Below are 24,828 nucleotides of genomic sequence, written 5' to 3'. Positions count from 1 at the left end.
ATCCCTTCCATTCTGCTGTTGAGCCCCACCATTGAGCTTTGTATTTTGGTTACTGAATTTTTTAGTTTTAAAATTGCCATTTGGTCCTTCTTTCTATCTTCTACTTCTTTCCTGAGACTTTCTGTTTTTCCAAGGGTTTTTGCAACTACTTGTTGAAGCATTTTTATGATGATTTCTAACGTTTCTGTCATTTCAGCATTGGGATCTATTGATTATCTTTTTTCGTTCAAGTTGAGATCTTGCTGGTTCTTGGCATGGTACATGATTTTAATTGCAACCTTGACATTTGGGGTATGTTTTGAGACTCTGGATCTTGTTTAAACCATCTGCTCTAACTGGCTTCCTTTCACATCATTCCGGCAAGGTGGCTTTGGCGAGGTGGAGGCTCTGCCCAGTTACTTCCAGGTAGGGGTAGAAGCCTAGGTTTCCCACTGGGCGAGTGTATTAATCCGTGTAATTTATAAAGGAAAGAGGTTTAACTGACTCAGTTCAGCATGGCTGAGGAGGCCTCAGGAAACTTATAATCATGGCGGAAGGTGAAGAGGAAGCAGGCACCTTCTTCACAAAGCTACATACGAAGGAGAAGTGCCAAGTAAAGGCAGAAGAGCCCGTTATAAAACCAGCAGATCTCATGAGAACTCACTATCACAAGAACAGCATGGGGAAACCACCCCCATGACCCAGTTACCTCCACCTGGTCTCTCCCTTCACACATGGAGATTACGGGGATTACAATTCAAGGTGAGATTTGGGTGGGGACACAAAGCCTAATCATATCAGCCACCACTGACATTCAAGATGAAGATGGTTCCTGGTTCTTACCAGGTGAGGGTGGGGATGGGAGTTCAGACTCCCCATTAGGCCTCTGCTGATACCTGGCTGGGAGGGGCCCGGGGGCCTCATCACTGCTCCCCACACATCACTGACACCATGGGGAGGGAGATGTTCTTACTACCGCAAGGCAGTGGCAAAAATCCTGACTCTCCACCAGTTCCCCTCTGACACAATCCCTGCAGGGAGAAAGAGGGGCACCTTGTTACTGCCCAGCAGAGATGAAAGTCCACCTGGCGATTGTCACCAAAATCTAAGCACCCCATTCCCTTGCCGGCATGAGTGTGGGTGAAGCCAGTTTTTTCTTTTCTGTAATGTGTGACTGGAGTAGTGAAGTTATTGTTAAATGTTTTCTGTCTCATTGGGCTGACCCTTTCTTGGTCCTTTGCCTAGAGAAAGCAGACTTCAGTTGGGCATTTTTTTAATCCTGTCCTTTTGGCATTTCTGAATTGCTGACTTCTTCAGCTCCAAATCTGGGCTATATAACACGAAAAGGACTCAGCAATGTGTTGTTTCTTGGGCCCTAACCAGCCTACTGTCTTCTTCCCACCTTTCGGAGTCTTCTGATGTCTGTTTTATCTTTAGGTCCAATGATTTTAGCTGCATTGAGCAGGAGGAATAGGGAGAAGCATGTCTACTCTGTCTTCTCAGAATTGGAATCCTTAGTGTTTGTTTTTTAAGATTATATCCTCTTCTATCCCAGAATGCCAGCTTCATGAAAATGGGAGCCTTGTTCACTTCATTACCATCCTTGTTCACTTCACTACTGTCCGTTAGCACTAAGAATGGTGCCTGGCACATAGTAGGTGCTCAGTAAATACTTGTGGAATGAATGGATAAACACAGATAAAATAAAAACAGACAGAAAAAGACAGATATGAAAACATAGCTCTGGTTTTAGCGTGGGTGAGAGGCTATATCCATGAGCCTTCATCTCCCTCTTCCTCTCACCCCCCAGGGCCCCAATGCGCCCACCAAATACACAGTTTGAAAACTTTGGGGCCGGAACACCTGCTGGTTTTAGCAGCTTGCACTTCTGAACTGGCACAGGGAGGTGCGTGGGTGATTGGCCTGGTTTCCGGAGCCAAGAGCAGATTGGACACCATAGGGAGAAAAGGGGAGGGCGGTGACAGGGGTTGTCAATTCTTCATCCCCTGGGAGCGTCAGGGGCAGAGGGACACAGGGGGAGCAGATTTAGAGACACATGGACACCACTTTGCAACCTACTCCAGGCCCTACCCAGTGGGGAGGTCGTAACGGGTCACTAAGGAAGGCTGCCCTGGCTGCCTGCAGACCAGAGGGCTACAGATTCACCCCGTGGGGCAGGGCTGGGCACAGATGCATAATCCAGGCCACCCTCAGGGCCCAAGAGCTGATGGGACTAGGAGCTGGACAGTGGCAGGCTCTGAGGGCCCAGCTGGTCCCTCCGTGGCCCACAGGGCACCCTTGGGCAACCACATCCTTTTCCCCAACCCTGGTCTTAGAATAAAGCAGACCACAGCCACCTGCCTGGGGTGGATGAGGAAGGGCAAACTTCCTGCCGATCACACAGCCTCTCAGCAGTGACATCAGCACACACACCCCTCCAGTTGTCTTTGGGGCCCAGGCTCTGGTAGGGTCACAGCGGCAGACTCAACCCTTTAAGGGATCGGCCTGCTGGAATACCAGCTAACCCCTGCATAGAGGGGGCGCCGCCTGGGGTCCCCAGAGAGGAAAGAGGTTGGTCTGCTGTGTCCACATATTCATGGAGACTAGAAAGGAGGGAGGGACAGCAGTGAGGCCTGTATTCCACAGGGACAGGGCCCCAGAAGTAGAAAGGGGCCACTAGCACAGGAGTGAGAACCTTCCCTAGATCTGGCCCAACTTGCTGCTCTCTCGCTGTGTGACATGGGCCAAATTGCTGAACTTCTCTGGGCCCTCCAGCTCTTATAATCTTCCACACCACGATGTCCCACTACCCTCCGTCTGCAGAGTGAATGCTTGAGATAAGATTTCACTGTGTGTGCAGCAGTAGTAGGAGGAGACCTTTTCCCATTCCTCTCCAGGTTGATCAAATGCAAAACAGAAGCAGAAAGTGCAGGGCTGGCTTTCCACACTCCTGCGGTCACCAGGAAAGCTGACATTCCAAGCAGGGGCCACAGACTCAAATTCCTGCAAGGTCAGGCAGATGATGACTAAGTGAGGAAGCACGGGTAAATGTAAGGCAATAGGGCGCGGTGGGGACTGGGGTGAGCTGGAAACCAGACGCCTATCTAAAGGTTCAGCCATTCTCAGCCTTATCTGCAGGCTGCCTGGTGGCAATGCTGGTTAGGCAGGAACAGATCTTCCAATGATCACGAACCAGAAACCTGGACTTTTATGTAGAAGTTTGACCATTTTAGATGTTAGAAACAAATCCAAACTTTTATAAGACACGATGGCAGGCCAAAGACAACATCTGCAGGCTGGGTTCAGCCCCGGCTGTGCGCAGTTCACAGCATCCAAGGCTAATTGTGTGGCTTTCAAGCTGTGTCTTGGTCCCTGAAGGAGGATGGCAGCCCCTCTCCTGGGGATCAGTGACAGGCAGCTCAGGGCTTGTAGAGTGCCTCTCTGTGCACAGCACAAAGTAGGTGTCGTAACCTTAATCTTTTTGTTTTCCTTTTTCTTTTTTGAGGTAGAGCCTCCAGCCCAGACTGGAGTGCAGTGGCACGAACACAGGTCACTGCAGCCTCAACCTCCTGGGCTTGAGTGTCCCTCTCACTTTACCCTCCTGAGTAGCTGGGACTAGAGGTGCGCACCACCACATCCAGCTAATTTTTTTTATTTTTTATTTTTTTAGAGATTGGGTCTGGCTATGTTGCCCAGGCTGGTCTTGAATTCCTGGCCTCTGGTGATTCTCCCACCTTGGCCTCCCAAGGTGTGGAATTAAAGGTGAACTACTTTGCCCGGCCCCTCTTCCACCTTGGCCTCCCAAGGTGCTGGGATTACAGGTGAGCCACTTTGCCCGGCCCCAACCTTAATCTGATCCACTTGGTCCCTGCCCCCTTAAGCCAAGCAGCTGCTTGGGCGCCCATCAGGGTCCTGACCTGACATTGTCACGGGTAGAGAGAGCTGAGACACGGCGCCAAAAGGAGGAGTGGGCAGGAGGACTTGTGCTCACCGAGCACACTGGGCTGAGTGCTCCACATGCGTTGATTCACTTGCTCCTCGTGTTGGTTACTGTCTCCAAAGCTGGCCTCCAGGGAGCCACACCTCCCATGGTTCACACCTCCCCTTGAAGTTGGCCCTGTCACTTGCTCTTAACCAACAGAATGCAGCAGGAGTGACACTGTGTGACTTCTGAGGTTGGCTCATGCAGATCCCATGGCTTCTACCTGGGTCTCCTGGAACACTCACTCTTGAGATAGTCTCTCCAGGTACCCAGCCTCCACACTGTGTGAAGCCCCTCCGGCCACCGGCCACCGCCAGCTGGCACCAGCTGCCAGCGTCGTGAGGTGCCACCTTGGAGGTCTACCCCAGCCATACCCAGATGACCTCAGCTTCAGCTGACATCCAACTGAAGCTTCAGGGAAGACCCCAGCAAGCACCGCCCAACTGAGCCCTGTCCACCACCAAACGTAAGAACAAATAACAACGCATTTTTACTAGTTACTATTACTACTACATAATAATTCATTTTTACTAGATTTGGGGGTGATGTATACACCTCAATAGAGAAATGAACACAACTCAAGAGACCCCCATGAGGTGGAAATTCGGGCTGTCCCATTTTCCAGCCCAAATTTTCCACCAGACGCAGAGGTGCAGAGGAAGTAAGTGACTTGGCCAAGGTCCACAGCTGATGAGGGGCAGAGGCAGGATCTAAACCCAAACTGTCTGATTCCAGGGGCCACACTGTCGACCGCCCCTCCATGCTGCCACGGTGGCCCAGCGGTATGCATCGGGGTGAGATTTGAACCCCAGGCTGTCAGACTCTTAACTATGGGGACTTTCTACTTCTTTTTTTTTTTTTTTGAGACGGAGTGCCGCTCTGTCCCTTAGGCTGGAGTGCAGTGGCACGATCTCCACTCACTGCAAGTTCCACCCTCCAGGTTCACACCATTCTCCTGCCTCAGCCTCCCGAGTAGCTGGGACTACAGGCGCCTGCCACTGCGCCCGGCTAATTTTTTTTTTTTTTTTTTTTGTATTTTTAGTAGAGACGGGGTTTCACTGTGTTAGCCAGGATGATCTTGATCTCCTGACCTCGTGATCCGCCCGTCTCGGCCTCCCAAAGTGCTGGGATTACAGGCGTGAGCCACCGCGCCCGGCCTACTTCTTACAAAGGTGTCCCTCTAAGAAGCTGGCACTCAACAGGCTTTGAGCACCTCAAAACCCCTCCAGCTTCCAGAGCCCCTGCAGCTTGTTCTTCCCTGCTGGGCAGGAAGACAGAGGCCCGTGCCATCTCTTCTTGGAGCTGTTCTCCTCTCCAGTACCAGGGGAGGGAGCACGGGAGGCTCCCGGGCCAGAATTTTGACAAACGGCCTCACACATATTAAACGAGAGAGATGATATGCTGCAGCCCTGGTGAGGCCCCAGATGTGAGGGACGAAAAAATGGGCTGATCCATCTCACAGGTCTCAGTGACAGGGAGAAATGGATCCACCCTAAAAGGGGCTGCACACGGGGCCTCGGCCTTTAATAAGTCCAATGAGAATTTGGTGCCCCTTGGGAGGCCAGCCCCTAAGGAAGGAGCAGAGGAGCAGGGCAGAAGGCCCTTTCTTCCAGGGAAAGAGTGTTCCTCTGGCTGACACCAGCAGGCTTGACTTGAGACACTGAGCACAAGGGGAGAGAGCCAGGGCCTTCTGGAAAGGGGGACTGAGGGGCAGGAACCGGTTCCCACCAGGGCAAGTGATTCAACCTTTCTGACTCTCAGCATCTGCATATGCAACACGAGGTTACTGCATGTGCTAAACTTCATATCAGTAGCATGATATTGCTCATGTTAAATTTCATATCACTAGCATGATATTGCATGTGTTAAATTTCATACCAGGAGCAGCAATATAAGAGCTGGTGTTGACTAAGCACACACCATGTGTGGAACATGATGGAAAGCACATCAATGAACTCTCTTATTATCACCCACCCATCTTCTCAGAGAGGCTTCCAGTATGGCTGTGGAGCCCGACTGCCTGGGTTTGAATCCCAGCCCTACCCTTCACAGCTGGATGACCTCGGGCAGGTTACTTAAGTTCCCTGTGCCTCCATGAAATACCTACCTGATTCACAGCACATCAGCGCTCAGTAAATCTAAGAAATTATTACACACATGGTCAACACTCACCAATGTTCGTTCCCTTCCTTTGTGCCCTTCTCTAGCTCAAGGAGATGAACTTCCAAGGTCAAGGTCTCAGGGAGGAACAGTTGCAGGAGGAGAGGTTGGGTAAAGGGAGGTCAGAGCCTCATCTGGCTTCCCTGGGATTGTCCTACTTAAAGGGATTGGGGCCAGGGTTCATGGGCCAAGGTCCCTTCAAGGCAAATGCTTTTGGTTTTAAAAGGATGGAGTTGAGCAGCGAGTGGAGATGGAGTTGGGGTGATCACTGAACTGGAATAGGATCTTTTAAAAATTATAATCATAGTCCCTCCTGCTCCATGCTGAGATGCTCTCTCACCTCCAGGTCCTTGGACCTGCTACGCCCTCTGCCTGGCAAGCGATTCTCTCCTGTTTTGCCTTCGAAATTCTTCCTGGAGACCCGCCCCACCCAAAGCTGTGTCAGTCAATGCCCTTCCTCTGTGCTCCCGCAGCTGCCTGTGAACTCCCCTCGCCACACACATCTACATCACAGCACAGTTCAGATACGGCTGGTTCACACCTCTCAATCCCTGTTGCAACGCTGTCTCAGCACTGCGGCATCCCCATCACCGAGAAGAACAGCAGTCCTAGAGGATGTACTCAGTGAATATGTATTAAATGACTGAACGGATAAATGCTCTCCAACTACCAGCCCCAGACCTGGATGCCCTGTGTAGTGGATAATTGTGGTCTCTGTCTTTCCAGCCTGAAGAGACTTCACCTCCTTCTCTTTCTGTCCAAGGGTTTGGGTGAAGCTAATGCCACTCTCTGGACCATGTGACTCAGGTCATTCCAGTCTCCCCCAGAGTCTAAATCATTGGTTCAGGTTTAGTCACATGACTTAAGCTAAGCCAATGAAAGTCATAACCAGGATTTTAGCTGGAAATATGGGAAAGAAACCCCATCTCTCGCTGGTATTGCTACATTTTTAAGATGGAAGTCTGCCACTCCAGCCTGGGTGACAGAGCAGAGACTCTGTCCAAAAAAAAAAAGGAAGCCTGGTCTGTGCGTTGTGATCATCTTTGCTAGCATCTTTGCTAGCATTGGGGGAAAAGCTGTTTGAGAATGAAGCCAACACTAATTCAAAGGGAAGAGAGACAAGAGAGAGACAAGATAAGGAGAGGGCATGACTGGGTTCCAGATGAAATCTGGTCTCCTGGATCCAGCTGTGCCTGAAGCAGACTTTGTGGTAGCTCACACAGCATCTATTCCATCCACTCACCATTTGAGAGGTTTTGACTCATTCTTAGCTCCAGAGGTGGGCTCGGTCAAGCTAAGGGAATAAGCTCATGACATTCCCCCAGCTGTGGCAAAGATTAAGGAGAGAGAACATGACCTAAGCCCACCAGAGGGAAGTTTGGGACTCTAGTCAGTATTGGAGAACAAGCCCTTTCTCTCCTACAAGGGAAGGAGGATTTACCCAGCCTTAGGAAGAGCTCTCCCCAACAGGGAAGCCAGCCCAGCAACAAAGTAAACATGTGGAGGGTGCCGAGCTCAGATGACTACACAGAGGAAGAGAACTCAGTCCTTCTGACCTCAGTGACTCTGGATCAAACATGTCCTGAAGTCCACACCATAGCTGTGCTTGTCCTTTCCATGAACCAGTGTATGATATCTCCTTACTTAGACTGATGCGAGTAGGTTTTTCTGTCACAACCCAGAGCACTTTAGCTGTTCCACCTGGACTTTCCAGTTACACAAACAAATGAATACCCCTTGTTCACTTAAGCTGGGGATTCTATCACTGGTAAGCAAAAGAACCCTGACTAATCACGCCTTTCATACGCACACCCCGCTTTGAGGTGCTGACCTGTTCCCTGTATTCAGAGCCTCTCACTGGAGTCCACCTACCCCATAGGACCACCCAGAACCCTCCACAGCTCACCTAACTTGAGGTCTTGCCAGCTTCCATCTCCAACCTTCCATAGCATGCCTCTTAGGCAGGGGTAGGCAGAGGGCCAGAGAGTAAGTATTTTTGACTTTGTGAGCCATTCAGTCTCTGTCACCACCGCCCAGTGCTGCCATCTCAGTGTTAAAGCAGCCATGGATAATACAAAACAATGACAGTAGCTGTGTTCCAAGAAAACCTTATTTATGGACATTGAAATTTGAATTTCATGTAATTTTCACATGTCACAAAGCAGCATTCCTCTTCCTTTGATTTATTTTCTTAGCATTTCAAAATCCAAAAGCTATCCTTAGCTTGAGGGCTGCATATAAACAGGTGGTGGGCCAGATTTGACCCACAGGCCCTAGTTTGCCAGTCTCTGCCCTGGGGTCTCAAAGTGCCTTTGGACTGCAGTCCCTCCAACTCTCCCCATTTCTCCCACCACCCCACCCCACTGGGCTGAGCTGCTGAAGTCCCAGCATGCCTTGGGCCTCTGGTGCCCGAAGCTGCTCTTGTCCTGAAGGTCAAAGCCACTTACCAGAAGGACCACCCATAATCCCAGGAATGGGGTCTCCAGTCTTCAGGGCCGAGGCTCACAGTGACCTGGAACACTTGTGTGTACATCATGTGGGCGACCATTCCCAGGAGGCCTGCGGGGCAGAGAGCAGAGAAGAGCGTCAGGAAGTAAGGAAGGGTTTTGTCCCCACACACCCACAGCCTCTCTGCTGCCTGCCTGCCTATGATCACTGTGGAGAACAGGGACCCCTGGGTAAGGGAGGTCAGCAGGAACAGAGCTTGGGAGGCCAGATGAGGTAGTTCTCTTTTCTTTCCTTCTTTTTGTTTTTAAGACAGGGTCTTGCTCTGTTGCCAGGCTGGAGTGCAGCGGCACGATCATAGCTCACTGCAGCCTCCAACTCTTGGGCTCAAGCAATCCTCCCACCCCAACTGCCTGAGTAGCTGGGACTATAGCCGTGCACCACAATGCCTGGCTAATTTTAAAAACTTTGTGTAAGGATGGGGTCTCACTATATTGTCCAGGTTGGTCTCAAACTCCTGAGCTCAAGTGATCCTCCTGCCTCAGCCTCCCAAAGTGCTGGGATTACAGGCATGAGCCACCACTTCTGGCTCAGAGGTTAGTGGTTTTCTAAGTCAGACTAAGGGGCTTGAATTTGGGCCAGAAGGCAAAGGGGAGCTCTGAAAAAAATTGAAGCAAAGGAGATGCAGAGTCAGATCTGTGTATAGGTTAGTGAACTCTCTGTAAAGGGCCAGAGAAGCAAATATTTCAGGTTCTGTGGGCCACATGGTCTCTGTTGGAACGATTCAACTCTGCTGTTGTAACACCAGAGGAGCTGCAGACAATACAGAAATGAGTGAGCATGGCTGTATTCCAATACAACTTTATTTACAAAAACAGGCATTGGGGCAGATTTAGCCCACAAGTCTTAGTAAGTCATGAAATCAACTTCATGGATTTTTTTGGTTTTAGCCTGTTGCCTAGGCTGGCATGATCATAGCTCACTGCAGCCTCAACCTCCTGGGCTTAAGTGATCCTTCCATCTCAGCCTCCTAAGTAGCTGGGACTACAGGTGCATGCCACTATGCCAGGCCAATTTTTTGTATTTTTGTTTTTGTAGAAATGGGGGTCTTGCTATGTTGCTCAGGCTGGTCTCAAACTCCCGGGATCAAGAAATCCTCCCACATCAGCCTCCCCAAGTGCTGGGATTAGAGGCTAAATTGTTTATATTTAAAGCATTTTTCCCCCATCTAGTAAGAAGAGCCAGCTGTAGAGTGGGCTTTGGCTGGGGTTGGGGGACCATTATTTTCTCAGTGTTTTGTAGAACTTCCACTCTTTTAAGACAGAGGAGAGAGAACTGCCTGGCTGCTAATGGGAGAAAGGGTTCCCCAAAAGCCTATCATATTTCTCTTAGTACTAGTGAGCTTGAGCATTTTTCACATTTATTAACCACTTCAATTTCTTCTTCTTTGAATGTCTGTATCTTTTGCCAATTTTCTTTTTGTTTTTAAAAATCTTTTTCCTTATCAATTGGCAGGAATTCTTTGTATGGTCTGAATATTAATCCTGTCTGCTGCATAGATTACATTTTTTAAAAAAATAAACTTTTTTTTTTTTTTTTGAGACTGAGTCTCACTCTGTCACCCACGCTGGAGTGCAGTGGCTCCATCTGGGCTCACTGCAAGCTCCACCTCCCAGGCTCAGGTGATCCTCCCACCTCAGCTTCCTAAGTAGCTGGGACTACAAGCACGCACCACCACACCCGGCTAATTTTTGTCTTTCCTCTGCTGATTTTAAGGGACACTTTTATACCATATTCCAAGTTCCACAAATACACGAGTGCACTTCCTAACTTGTCATTCTGTCCCACTGATCTTTCTCTGTGTTCCTGCATCAGTACCACACTGTTTTAATCACTGTAACTTTACAATACAATCTGTTTTCTGAAGGGACAAGTCTTTCCTCTTTATTACTGCCCAGTACTGAGTCTTTCTGGAATTGAAGCTGTTTCCACTCAGAAGGGTGTTGACCCCTTTCTTAGTCTTCTGCCAGTTCCTTTTCTGAGGGCTGGAATATTCATGAGAAGGACCACTCCTTATGCCAGGATAGTAGGAGCACAACAGTATTTTAATACAAAATCTCCCACCCAGAAGCTGGACTTAGCCTATTGGCAAAATAATTAATTTTCTGAACTATTAGTTTAGAAAAGCATTGATTCCTAAATTAAATTCTATTTATCCCCAAATATGAAAGACCATGCTTTAAGGAAATTCAATAAGTAAAAATTACAGTTCACGTAAAGATACCTTGGTGGAACTCTCTGATTGCATTTTAAAGATTCTGCTTCAAAAATCTGACCCTTGCCTATGTTTTCAAAAGCATGTTAATTCTGTAAAGCAAGGTCCACCCCCAGCATCTGTCCTACAAATCCTCATCAGAAGGCATAATTTCCAACTCATCTGAATTAAAAAGTGACTTTTTGGTGAGTTACTGCACCTCCTGAATTAGAGGAGACTAAATGAATGAGGCTTTCCTGCTGCCGTGATTACTTCCTGGCTTGGACTCACACCAGGAAACCCACAGCTGTAAATCTCTCCTTGTGGTTTCTGGAATCTCCCAACTCCTGAAACTATAAATGGAATTCCCAACCGGTGTGGTCAGGTGGGTATGCTTCCTCCAGGCCCCAAGGAAACCTTGGAGAACACTGGAAATGGGGGGATGTTGGCCAGGGGGCCAGAGCTGGGCTGGGTGTGGTGCTCCCCAGAACTTAGAGCAGGAAGAGCTGTCATGACTCCTAGCCCTGCCCTTGGCTAGTCCAAAATGAGGAAGCTGAATTCTGTTAAGTCCAGGAGTGTCGAGTCCAGGGGGGCTGAGAATTAAGAGACAACGTCAAGCGCATCACAAGGTGAGCCCAGAGGAAAGCAGATCCAGGAAAGTGAAAGAGAGAGCCCAGCTTCCAGCTCTGTCACTGATAATGGTGTGGATCTGTGTCCCCACCCAAATCTCCCGTCGAATTGTAATCCACAGTGTTGGAGGAGGGGCCTGGTGGGAGGTGACTGGATCATGGGGGCAGATTTCCCTCTTGCTGTTCTCATGATAGCGAGTGAGTTCTCATGAGATATCTGGTTGTTTAAAAGTATGTAGCACCTCCTCCTTCACTCTCTTCCTCCTTCTCCAGTTGTGTAAGACACGCCTGCTTCCCCTTCACCCTCTGCCGTGATTATAAGTTTCCTGAGGCCTCCCAAGCCATGCTTCCTGTACAGCCCGCAGAACCATGAGCCAATTAAACCTCTTTTCTTTACAAGTTACCCAGTCTCAGGTAGTTCTTTATAGCAATGTGAGAACTGACTAATACAGTCACTTATCAGCTTTGTAACACTGGGTAGGTTGACTTTCTGGGCCTCAGTTTCCTCACCTGTCATATGGGGATAATAATAGTACCTACCTCATAGACTGGTATGAGGATTCAGTGGCTTATATTTATAAAGCACTTAGAACAGCACTGGGCACAAAATAAGCTCCACAGAAGTTTCTCGAATGAATGAATGAAGAATATACACCTGAGACTCACTATATAGGCCCACTAGGCTGTATGAGGCTCTTGCCTCAGCCTTCTGAATAGCTGGGATTACAGGCGCCCGCCACTATACCCGGCTAAGTTTTGTATTTTTAGTACAGACGGGGTTTCATCATGTTAGTCAGGCTGGTCTTGAACTCCTGACCTCAGGTGATCTGCCCACCTCGGTGCCAAAGCGCTGGGATTGCAGGTGTGAGCCACCGTGCCCGACCTTGAAATGCCTAGTCTCTATCTAAGCAGGGGTAGCAAGCATACAGGTAAAGGGCCAGGTCTGCTATTCAGGAAGTAGTCAGAACCGAAGACTTAAATGCGTGAATCACATGTGAATGATAAATAACACAGTGTGCCTAGAAGAGGTCACCTGGAGAGAGACTGTAGGAAGAGGAGAGAGAAGGCTCCCAGGATAAAGCCAACATCTGATCTTAAGCAGAGTAGGAAGGACCAGCAAAGATAGCTGAGGCGGAGTGGCCAAGGAGGGCTGAGGGATAAAACCAGTGGTGAGTTGTCAACTGCAAGAGGTTTAGAAGAGGAGGAGGGTAAATGATAGACAAAGCTTTCAAAGCATAATGCTGCCTGGGGAAGTGGGAAAATGGGGTGATAGGTGGGGAGGTCCTGGGGCTCAGGAAGGCATTTTACTTGTTTATTTAAAATCATATACATGTAATACATCTATGTTGTGTGTGTGTGTGTGTGTGTGTGTGTGTGTGTACAGACAGTGTCCCGCCATGTTGCCCAGGCTGGTCTCAAACTCCTGGCCTCAAGCAACACTCCAGACTCGGCCTCCCAAAGCTCTAGAATTACAGGCATGAGCCACCGTGCCTGTCCGGGAAGGCGTTTTAATAATGGGAGATAGAGAATGTCTCCATGCCCATGCAGAATGATCAGGCAGAGAGGGAGAGACGGACAGAGCAGGGGAGTGAAAGGGCGATTGTGGAAGCAAGGTCCAGAGACAGCCAGAAGTTGTGAGGAGGTTCTAGAAAACATTGGAACTGGCTTTCGATGGGAATTGGGATGCGTTACCCAAGGGAGCAGGAGGACAGCGTCTGAGTGAGACCCAAGTTTTGCTGGTTTGTTTTTTGGTTTTTAAGACAGGCTCTCACTCTGTTGCCCAGGCTGGAGTGTAGTGGCACCATCAGAGCTCACTGAAGCCTCAACCTGCTGGGCTCAAATGATCCTCCTGGCCCAGCCTCCTGAGTAGCTGGGACTATAGGCAAGTGCTGCCACGCCTGGCTGACATTTTTATTTTTGTAGAGACAGGGTTTCATTATGTTGTCCAGGCTGGTCTTGAACTCCTGGCCTCAAGAGATCCTCCTGCCTGTCTCCTAAAGTGCCGGGATCCAGGCAGGAGCCCCTGTGCCTGGCTGGATCTGAGTTCTTGAGCAGATTAACCCCCCTCCTCTCCAGCAAGCGAGAGACAAGGTCACCAGCTGAGAGCGAGGCGGCCGACTGGGGAAGTGGGGGTTGAGGAGCAGCGAGGAGAGCATGTGAAACAGTCTTTTCTGAGAGTGGGGAAGCACAAACATGCTGCGGAAGTGCATGCAGCTCTCGGGGCAGTGTTGCTTGTCGTGTGAGATCCGTGTTCATGAATTTAAAGTGAGCCCAGGCAGCGTGGCTGTGGGATTCAGGTAGGGAGAGACAAGTTGGCCTGGTGACACCTGTCAGGGCCTCTTGAGTCCAGAGGACACACAGGAATGCCAACCCGAGATGCCCCAAATTATCTTTCGCTTGAACACTGGGGAGAGGGATGGCAGGTTCCTGGGCCTCCCTTGAGGTGGGGGTGGACCAGAGCCCACGTGACCCCCCCACAAGGGGACAGTCTCCCACCTGGAGCTACCCCTGGGTGAGGACATAGAGCAGCGGTGACAATCCCAATTCCAGGATCCCTCCTGCCTCTGGCCTGGTTCCCTTTGGCAGGGTTTGGATGCTTTATGCGAATGCCACGCTCCATTTAATTGAGATACCAGGGAGGTAGCTGATTAATTGATTTATAATAGAGTTTATTATTAAAGATGCTAAGTTATTACTGAGAACACGCGGTGAGCACTCATGTTTAAATAAATATTCTTGTAGATGCTGGGCATGCGTGTCATGTCCAGGACTTGAGACGCAGAGGGGTTGGTGGGGACCTGGAGGGGGCTGGAACCAGAGAGATGGGGCAGGAGAGCTGCAAAGGGAAACCCCTGACCTTCAGCTGGTCACTGAGCAAATATCAGGCACATGCTGTGCTTCAGGCTTTTCTACAGGGGTCAAGCGGCCTGTTCTCCCAGTGCTCCCATGGGATGGGAGAGGCAGACACACACACACTGGGCACCTCTGGGTATCAGGGCAGTCAAGAGGGGAAGTCCAGGGGTCTGTGGGGTGGGGCGGTCAGAAGAGGCCCCCAGAGAAGGCGGTATAGGAGTTGAGAGTGGAAGGGTCAGAGGGAGGAGGAGGAGGGTTGAGCGGGCAGGGGAACCCACACCAGGAGAAACCCACAGGCAAAGTGGTTTGGTGTGGCTGTCACAGGCGGTTAGGTGGGGCACGTGGGAGGTGAGAGATGCTGCTGCAGGGTAAACAAGGACATTCCATGGGAAATTTTAAGCCATCTGAGGCAGTTTGGACTTTATCCTGAGGGCCCGGGGCAGGAATTGCAACTTTCAGAGCAAAGTGGTTGGGTGGAGGAGGCGAGTATGGCTGTGGCCTGAGAAGGGTGGGGGGGGGGGCAAGAGGAGCAGGAGACAGGGAGCCTGGGAGGAGCAGCTGCAGTCCTCCCCACAGGGCAGGCGAGGATGAGGATGGGCCAGACTTGCCAGGGCGCTGAGATGCTGGAGGCAGGAAGCCCCGGGGCACTGGGTACCGCTGAGACCGCTCACTTCCCAGCAAACCGTCAGGCACTGAAGAACCCTGGCTCAGGAATGGCAAGGGACTGGGGGAAACTGGGAGCAACTGGGTGAAGCTGTTGGAACTGACCCAATTAATATCAGCCCCAGAACAGTCTCCCACGGAAAAAAAAAAAAAAACGTTGAGAAACTAAAGACTGGTGTTTCATGACACCAATCCACTGGGGGCAGAGGAGAAAATAAATCCCTTATCTGAACATATCTAAAATATGCTGATGTTGGTCACAACGGAGACCAAAGCCTGGCTTTTCCCTGTGCCCTCTGCCCTGGGGGAGCCCACGTGGCCAGGTTCACCTGCACATAAGGCCACCCCTGAGAAGCGGAGCTGACGTTTAAAACTTGCCCAGACCTATTTTTAAAGGATAAGCTATTTTTAGACACTCTCTTGAGAACCCGAAGCCTCTCTTGGTAGCATATTTCAGGGTTTAAAAAGTTCCTCCTTACACATAACCTAAATCTTTCCAGCTCCAATTTAAGCTAATTTCTTGCTTTGCCCTCTGAGGACCGGGGGAGCGGGGGAGCTGGTTGGTATCTTCTTGAGAGGAGCATTTTGGGGGGTCAGCAGTTACCGAGGTGCCCCCCAACCTTGTCTTGTCTGCACAGATCATTCCAATTCATCTGCCCTTTCTCCAAAGGTCCCCTTTTAGATTCACCGGAGTCATTAGCATCACTCTGGTTGGAATTCTGCCTTTTAAAGTGAAGTGGCCCAAATCGGAGGTGGCACTTCATGGAGACCTTCCAATTTCGAGTAATGGGTTTACTGAACTTCCACCAGCCTTGTTCAGCTCAGCTGCCCCCATCCAGCCCGGTGGCAGTGAATAGGCTCAGATCCCCCAGGTGGGGTTCAGAGTGAGCCCAGAGGCCATGGCTCCAGGACCTAGTGGGTCCAGGGTAACCCAGGACAAACTGGTGGTGGGATGATTTCTGACATTAATGGACATTAATGACAGGCTGCCAGCATTTAGGTAACTAAATAGAAAACACCCATGACCTCAGGGCACAGCTGTCCCAGAAGACTGAGAGAACAGGAGCCCGATTTGGTTTTCAAGATTTCAAAAGCCTACATCCAGGTGTTCCAAGAAAAAGGTTAAGAAGAATACGCAATCAAGCAGAGACAGTTTCTCTTCTCCTTCCACCTGGAAATCAGCTAAAGTTGCTTGCCTGGAGGGGAGTGAGACGCAGGGGAGGAGGAGGAGGAGGGAAAGGGGAGAAGAGGGGGGAGGATGGTAAAGGTCGGGGAATGGGGAGGGGGAGTAGAAGGCAAAAGGGGAGGAGGAGGGGGAGGATAAGGGGGACAGAAGGGAGAGGAAAAGGAGAAGGAAAGCAGAGAGGAGGAGGGGGAAGAAGAGGAGGAGTGGGGGATGGTTGGTCCTCAGAAGGAATGAGAGTCACTATGTAGATATGAGCAGGGCTTCCCTAAAAGGCCCCCAGCCTCCACTTCAAGCCCTTTCCATTACATCCCCCGGGAGCCACAGGGAGGTGAAGTTGGCACCCACAAAGGGTCCTTTCCCAGTCTGAGTGGACAGCGGACACCTTGCGAGTTGGGCCGTGTGCTCATGGACACAGCCAGCACATCCTCGAGGGCTGTTCAAAGAGTGATGTCCACCTGTGTCCCTGTGTCACCTGTATCTCCTGATGCCCACCTGTGTCCACCTGTGTTCATCTGTGTCCACTTGTGTCCTGGACACCCCACATGCCTCTTCACGTGGACTAAGCTCCATTTTGGTGGCCTTGTACTCTCACAGGTCCCCCAAGATGAGAATGGGCCTCTCACCTGGAGGATGATGGAGAGAGGACAAGGAGAAAGATCTCGGGCTTGTGACTGGATGGGAATGAGATCCAGGAGAAAGGGGAAAGGCACCCTTGGATGTACACACCCCTAAGTTACAATCCTGCCCATCTCATCTCTACCTTCTACATTTCTACCCCAGAAATTCACATGCTTGAGTCCAGGAGTTCAAGGCTGCAATGAGCTATGATCACACCACTGCATTCCAGCCTGGGCGACAGAGCAAGAACTCAACTTTAAAAAAAAAAAAAATTACCCTGGGACAACCGGCATCCAGGGTGCTCGATGGTGATGGCGGAACTGATGAATGAGGGAATGACCCCGCCTCTGTAAGGGATCCTCCCCTGGTGGATGCCGTGGCTTGTCCCCTGCTGAGGACTTTCATGCCCGTTCTCCTTTGATCCCCACAACAGGCCCATTAGGTGTGCATTTCACAGGTGAGAATGAAAGTGGGCTGAGGAGAGGTTAAGGGCCCGGCGAGCTGTGGTGAGTCCAGGAGTAGAGTCCACATCTCTTTTTGGTCCAACCTTCATTCATTCATTCCGCATGGAGCTATTGAGTATCTGCTACAAGCCTGACACTGTGCTGAGGGCTGCAGAAAAAGACCAATGGGGCCGGGCACAGTGGTACAAGCCGGTAATCCCAGCACTTTGGGAGGCAGAGGCACATGGATCACCTGAGGTCAGGAGTTCGAGACCAACCTGGAAAACATGGTGAAACCCCATCTCTACTAAAATACAAATATTAGCCGGGTGTGGTAGCGGGTGCCTGTGGTCCCAGCTACTCGGGAACCTGAGGCAGGAGAATTGCTTGAACTCAGGAAAGAGAGGTTGCAGTGAGCCAAGAGTGTGCCACTATACTCCAGCCTGGGTGACAGAACGAGACTCAGTCTCAAAAAAAAAAAAAGAGACCAGTGGAACAGACATGGCCCCTACCCACTGCGACCCTCTGCTCCAGTGGAAAAGGCAGATACTAGCAAGAAATCACCCTCGAGGGCCATGAGTCAGGACTCGGGAGGTACAGGGCCCCTGGAGCCGGAGCCTACAGCTGGGTCCTCTGTTCTGGGGCTCAGGGAAGGCTTCCCTGAGGCAGAATGTTTCAGCAGAGCCTGAAGGAGAAGGAGGAATTAACTAGGTCACAGCTGCCCAAAGTGTGGGGCTCACCCCTCTGGGATGCTTAAGCTCATTTTAGAGCAGGATTTCTAAACCTCAGCACTACTGACATTTGGGGACAAAGAAGGCTTTGATGTCAGGGCTGTCCTGGGTGTTAGTGGATGCTTAGCACCATCCCTGGCCTTGGCCTACTGGATGCCAGGAATATGCACCCCCCATCCCCACGTACTCCCAGTCATAAACACCAGAAATGTCTGCAAACATTGGCCAAATATCCTTGTGGTGGGGAGGGCAGGGATGTGGGGGACAAAATAATCCCCCATTGAATCCACTGTTTTAGATTTTTCATGAATGTTTTTGTTTCTATTTTATTTTATTATTCAGAAAGGGCCTTGCTCTATCACCCAGTCTAGAGTGTAGTGGTACGATAGTCGCTTACTGCAGCCTTCAACTCTTGGACTCAAGCGAGCCTCCCACCTCAGCCTCCTGAGTAGCTGGGACCACAGGTGCTCGCCCCCATGCCCAGCTCATATTTTTGGTTTTTTGCAGAGACAGGATCTCCCTATGTTGCCCAGGATGGTCTCAAACTCCTCAGCTCAAGTGATCCCACCTCAGCCTCTCAAAGTGCTGGGATTACAGGCGTGAGCCATCGCTCCCATCTCCTCACGAACATTTTTACAATGGTAATTTCTTTTTGACAGTTCTTTTGTATTTATTGCAAGTGATACTGGCTTTTCATTTCCGGTGGTGATCTGAAGGTTCCTTTCTGAATGAATTTAGGTTGTGAAAACAGTGAGTGATTTAGAGAAAATGCGAAGTGAACATCGCACCTGTGGCATGTGGATGTGGCACGGTTGCAGGGGGAGAATGCAGACAGATGAAGCAGAAGAGATGCGGAGTTGGATGAGGAGTGGGGCGGAGGCTCCCATCAGAACATGGGGGTGGGCTCTAAAGTGTCCCTGACAGGCCTGGGAATCCCCCAGGGAGGTGCCACATAGGTGCACACACCCGTTCTCTTGGAAGTTCAAGCCCAGCTTTCTTCCAGCCTGGCAACAGATTGGTCTCTCTTTGCTTGGGCACCAGAGGAAGGGATTGGCTCAACTTTGGGGGCCCATGTGGAAGGATAAAGGTCCCTGAATACTAGAAGCACACTGTTTGAGGCAAGATGCTTGCATGATGAAAGGCATAGGGGTGGACAGGAGCAGTGGCTGATGCCTATAATCCCAGCACTTTGGGAGGCCAAGGCAGGCAGATCATTTGAGGCCATGAGTTTGAGACCACCCTGCGCAACATGGTGAAACCCCGTCTCTACTAAAAAATACAAAAATTAGCTGGGCATGGTGGTGGGCGCCTGTAGTCCCAGCTACTTGGGAGGCTAAGGCAAGAGAATCTCTTGAACCCAGGAGGGGTGGTTGCGGTGAGCCAAGATCACGCCACTGCACTCCAGCCTAGGCAACAGAGCAAGACTCCATCTCAAAAAAAAAAAAAAGAAAGAAAGAAGGAAGAAAGAGGAAGGAAGGAAGGTAGGAAGGAAGGAAGGAAGGAAGGAAGGAAGGAAGGAAGGAAGGAAGGAAGGAAGGAAGGAAGGAAAGAAGGAAGGTGTGCGGGGCCAGGTGCAATGGTTCACTCCTGTAATCCCAGCGTTTTGGGAGGCTGAGGCAGGAGGATCACTTGACGCCAGGGGTTCAAGACCAGCCTGGGCAACATCGGGAAACCCCGTCTCTACAAGAAAACGAAAGGCAAGGGGTTCTCTGAGATCAATGGGGAGTGTGCAGCATCCCGGGGAAGCCTGTCTTAATTTCCTTCTGTGGTTTGCGCTCATGGGAGACACTGGGTGGACTCCCCCTCCCGTCTTCTTTCTCTCCATCTCTCTTGTTTTTGTCTCTTGCTGTCTGTCTGCCACTGTTCTGTGTCTGCCTCTCTCTCCCTACCCACTCTCCAAGACATCTAGTTAAATCTCCCCAAGTGACAAGCAGGAATAGTCACTGTATTCACGACTCCATGGTGGGCCTCCCCCTCTCCTGTTTTGCTCTCGGAGGGCCCTGATCGGCAGAGACGCCTGTGACCGGTCTATGCCTGCAGTGTCAGGCCCCAGTTCACCCCCCGCCAGCCAGCTCAGTCTTTGTACCTCAGCATAGAACTGAGCCCTTTGCAAGCCACCTCGAGAACATTCCTCCCAGCACTACCTTCCATCCCTCTGGTCTCATTCGCTGAAATGCAAATCCAACTCTTCTGGCCAGTTAAGTTTTAAGTGGTCTGAGCTTCCACGCTTCCCTGCAGCGACACTGGGATTCCATCCAATTAGTTTCACTGGCCAGGAACTAAGAAAGCTGCCTGTGCACTAAGAAAATGAGAGGATGAGCGGCCACCTTGACAAATGTCCAGAGAGCCAAAATTGACAGCCTCTCTTTACCCCAGGCACTTTACAGTTTGTAAAGCACTGGACCATCCCTTGTCCTGTGTAATCCTTGCCTTAACCCAGGAAGGCTGGGTTTCATTACATCCCACTTGACAAATGAGAGTGTAAAGCTCAGAGAGGTAAATCAACTCACCCAGGGTAACACAGCAAGAAAGGGGTGTATTTGAGTCCAGGTCTGCCCAACTCCAAGGCCAGGTGTTTTACCATTCCATCACAGTCTCTTCCACTCATTCATTCATTCAGCAAATTGTTTATTAAGCACTTTCTGGATGACAGGCTGTCTTCACGGTTCAGGAAATAAAAGAGTATATAAGACAAAAAGGTCCCCGCCCTCAAGGAGCTGGTAGTCTTATGAAGGAAGATGGGAAATAAATGTACACATTTAAAAATTCAGAGTTTAGCCAGGCACCGTGTCTCATGCCTGTAATCCCAGCAATTTGGGAGGCCAAGGCAGGAGGATCGCTTGAGGCCAGGAATTCAAACCCAGCCTGGGCAACATAGTGAGACCCCATCTCTACAAAAACAAATCAATAAAAATACCTTTTAAAATTCGTAGTCTAATAAATGCTATGAAGGCAAAGAAGGGGATATGGAAGGTAATGAGTGAGTCAGTTAGTTTAGCCACAGAAGTCAGGGTGGGCCTCCCTGAGAAGATGACATTTAAGCTGAGACATGAAAACTGTGAAGGTTCTGGAGGGAGAGAGCCCCAGATGAAGAGAATGGTGAGGCAGGAAGAAACCAAGTGAGTTCACAGTTTCAGACCCAGGGTAGGGAAGGAGTGAGGAGGTTAGGAGGGGGATGAGAGGTGGGACTGTTGCTATGAGGAGCCCCAAGATGGTCTTGAGCTGTGGGAGGGGTAGGAGTGACACCGTCAGCCTTATCCCATTTGGAAGTGCCTGCTGGCTCCACCTCTCTGCAGGCCCTTGGTCTTCTCCTGACTTCTGGCTCTAGGGGGCGCTCATAGAGGGGCCGCGACACCTTCCAAGGAAGCGTCTGGCTCTGCGAGGCCCACCTCTGTTCTGGGACAGGATCCAAGATGCAAAGCCTTCAAGATTGGGACCCAGGCCATATATGGCCACAGTGACAGGCGGACGAAGCTGAAGCAAGGTCATGCAGAAGCATGGAGGGGGGTCTCAGCACCATGCCCCAGTCCACCCTCCGGCGGGTGCTAAGAGCTCCACCAGGGTAAGCAGCTGTGAGATTGCCCAGGGTCAGGCAAATCTAGGGGCAGAGAGGGCAGAGCCCTGGCAGCCCAGGGTATCTCATGCATCTCACTGCCTGGCCCAGGCATCACTGTCTTTGCTCCCACTGGCCCTGGAGTCCCTGCTAAAGATCATCAGTTCTCACCTGTTACATTCCTTGAGCAGCAGCTGGTTTTCTATCCGTCTTTATTTATTTTATTTACTGTTTTTATTTTGAGAGTTAGAATCTCACTCTGTCACCCAGGCTGGAGTGCAGTGGCACAATCATAGCTCACTGTAGCCTCAAACTCCTGGGCTCAAGTGATCCTCCCATCTCAGCTTCCCGAATGGCTGAGACCACAGGTGTGCACCACCATGCCCAGCTAATTTTTTTCATTTTTGCGCAGAAACAGGGTCTTGCTGTGTTGGCCAGGCTTATCCGGAACTCTTGGCCTCAAGCATTTCTCCCAGCTCTGCCTCCCAAAGTGCTGGTATTACAGACATGAGCTGCCACACCCAGCCATCCTGCCTGTCTTCTGAGGAAGGCCTGTGACTCTGGGAGGTGCTTCCAGCAGGGGCTACCTCCAGCTCAGAGCTGGGTTTAGGACTAGGAGACCCCTTCAACCATCAGAGATTAAGGCTTAGCTGGTTTTGCAAGCTGCCGAGGAACAGAGGCAAGAGAGGGGGAGGCTCCAGAGGAAGGGGTGGCTCTAAGGAGGCTCTGGGTGGGCAGCCGGGGCTGAGGCTCCCCAAGTCTGCACCTGCCTGCCCTGACCAGGCTCAGGTGTGAAACCACAGAGACCCCAGGTCACAGGCTCACACAAGCTCAGCCCTGCCCTGTTCCTGAACCAGGCCTGGTCGGGCAGGAAGAGGTACAGGAGCCACATGGCAGGTGCTCAGTAAATGCTGATTGACTCTCACATAGCCTCTACCTCAGCAGGTCCGGAAGCCCCCAGCCTTTCCATCCCCTGCAATATCACATGGGCAGTAACTAGGGGACAGCTGCTCCCCATTCCAGACAAGGTGTTCTCTGCTCTCTGTCCTCTGGCAGAGTCTGCCAGGCCTCCACCTTCCCAGAGACAAATTGTGGGTAAATGCGAACTCACACATTGTCTCAGAATAGCCATTGGGGAGTTTCTGATCCTGGGGAAAGCACATGGAAAAGACAGTTGGTGGGGAGAATTTTCCCAATGTGGAGAATTTCCATCAAGAGAAAGTATCCTCTTAGGGGCTCTTAGACTCCCCAGCCATCTGCAGCACCGAACAGCCTTCTGCAGGGAGGGACTGGGAGTCCAGGGAGACAAGAGCAGCTCTTCTGTGTGAAACCAGGACAGGACGCCAGCCTAGGCAGGGACCAAGGAAGTCACAGGCATGGAAGACCCTCAGAAAGGGCCAGTGGGAGGCTGGGCGTGGTGGCTTACGTCTGTAATCCCAGCACTCTGGGAGGCTGAGGCAGGCGGATCACCTGAGGTCAGGAGTTCGAGACCAGCCTGGCCAAAATGGTGAAACCCCGTCTCTATTTAAAAAATAATAATAATAATACAAAAATTAGCCAGGTGTGGTGGCGTGCACCTGTAATCCCAGCTACTCAGGAGGCTGAGGCACGAGAATCACTTGAATCCAGGAGACGGAGGTTGCAGTGAGTTGAGATCATGCCGGTGTGCTACAGCCTGGGTGACAGTGAGACTCCATTTCAAAAAAAAAAATTAAAAATTAAAAAAAAGAGAAAGGGCCAGTGGGAGTGTCAGGTCTGGGAGGGAAGGAGGGTGAATTTGGCAATGGCTGTCCAAACTGAAATGCACTTTCCTTTTGACCCTGCAATTCCACCTCTAGGAATTTACCCTCAGACATATTTGCAAGTGTGGGCAAAATTTATGGACGAGGGTATTCACTATAGCAGAGGATTGGAAACACCCTAAACTTCTACCAGTAGTGCACTGATAGATTGAGCCATGGCCATGGAAATCTGTGTCTCCATCCCTGACCTCACTTCCTGCCCCTCTTTCCCTCTCTGGTCTCCTTCTTGTCCCTTGCATACCCCATAGCATATTCCTGCCTCAGGGCCTTTGCACACACTATTTCCACTGCTTGAGCCATTCTTCCCCCAGACACCCACGTCTCGTTATCTGTTACTATCTCAGGCCTCAGATTCCAGTCCCTTCCGCAAGGGTGACTGTGGCAATTTGGAGGCCATATTCCCTGGGCTTCAGAAATGCCAAGACAGACTCAGCCACTCTGATGAGCCAGAGACCCTCAAGCCAAGAGAAGCCAATGGCCGAGTGGTCTTGACTCTCTCAGACGCGACCCAACCCAAGTGAACGGGTTGCACACCATTCAGCTTTCTAGTAACAGGGCACCGTCTGCCAAGCCTGCCAAGCTACCGTTTATTAAGGTTATGAAGAATGAGGACAACTTCACTCTAAGGTGATGCCATGCCCTGGTGTAATTCTTTCCCCTTAATTGCAATAATCAATAGCATATGGCAGTGGTAACAGGATGTACGTGACTATGTTACATAAGATTGTGACACTTCTCTTGCAAGGAAGCTGTCCCTCTTGATGACTTAATGAAGTAAGTAGCCACATTGGAGGTCCACAAGGCAAGGAACTGAAGGTGACCTCCTTGAGCTAAGGGTGGTCTCCAGCCAACAGCCAGCAAGAAACTGAAGCCCTGAAAGAAACCAAAAGGAGCCGAAATCTCCGAACAACCAGGTGATCTTCAAACAGATCTTTCCCTTAGATGGGTTCTAAAGGGGAACTCAGCTCTGGCCAACACCCTGACTGCAGCCTAGTGCAGAGCACCCACTTAAGCCAGGCCAGGACTGCTGATCCACAGAACTGTGAGCTAAGAAATGTGTGTTGTTTTAAGTTGCTAAGGCCATGGCAATATTGTCACACATTTGGCAAACACACAGAAGTGGGCTCTGGGCCAGGCCTGACCAGGGCAGGCAAAATGGCTCTGGGACTGGCTGGTTCCCTCCTGGGTCTACTGGGGGAGCCACGCCCATGGCCCAAACCAGGCCATGCGTTTGGTCTTGACACCTAACTACCCTTCCTGACACTAGTCTCCCAAACCTTGAACCCCAGCCTGGCTGCAGCCAGTTTCTCTTTACCAACACCTACGTTCCCCATACATGCAGTCACACACATGATGCAGAATAATATAGAGCTTTGGAAACAGAGCAAGCTGAGTCCAATTCCTGACTCCAACATATTTTATGTTCTATATGTGTGTGCTTGAAATAAGCATATATTCCCTAGTGTTTGGTGAGAAGAAATAGAGTTCTATATATAGTTAATAATTCAAACTTATTCATTGTATTGTTCA

General features: G+C 50.5%; 1 protein-coding gene across 3 annotated transcripts in view; it reads right to left on the bottom strand.

Moving 5' to 3' along the window:
• GSG1L (GSG1 like) overlaps positions 1 to 24,828 on the bottom strand; it is a 272,422-nt gene that overhangs the window by 45,809 nt on the left and 201,785 nt on the right. For all 3 annotated transcript variants that reach the window (XM_050773981.1, XM_050773982.1, XM_050773983.1), the window contains one exon: positions 8,569 to 8,680. In XM_050773981.1, coding sequence (XP_050629938.1) covers positions 8,569 to 8,680 — 112 coding nt within the window. The remainder of the gene's footprint in view (positions 1 to 8,568; positions 8,681 to 24,828) is intronic.

The sequence above is a fragment of the Macaca thibetana genome, chromosome 20 (genome assembly GCF_024542745.1).
Source record: "Macaca thibetana thibetana isolate TM-01 chromosome 20, ASM2454274v1, whole genome shotgun sequence".
In the NCBI taxonomy this organism is placed as follows: Eukaryota; Metazoa; Chordata; class Mammalia; order Primates; family Cercopithecidae; genus Macaca; species Macaca thibetana.
This window is presented reverse-complemented; position numbering and strand designations above follow the sequence as displayed.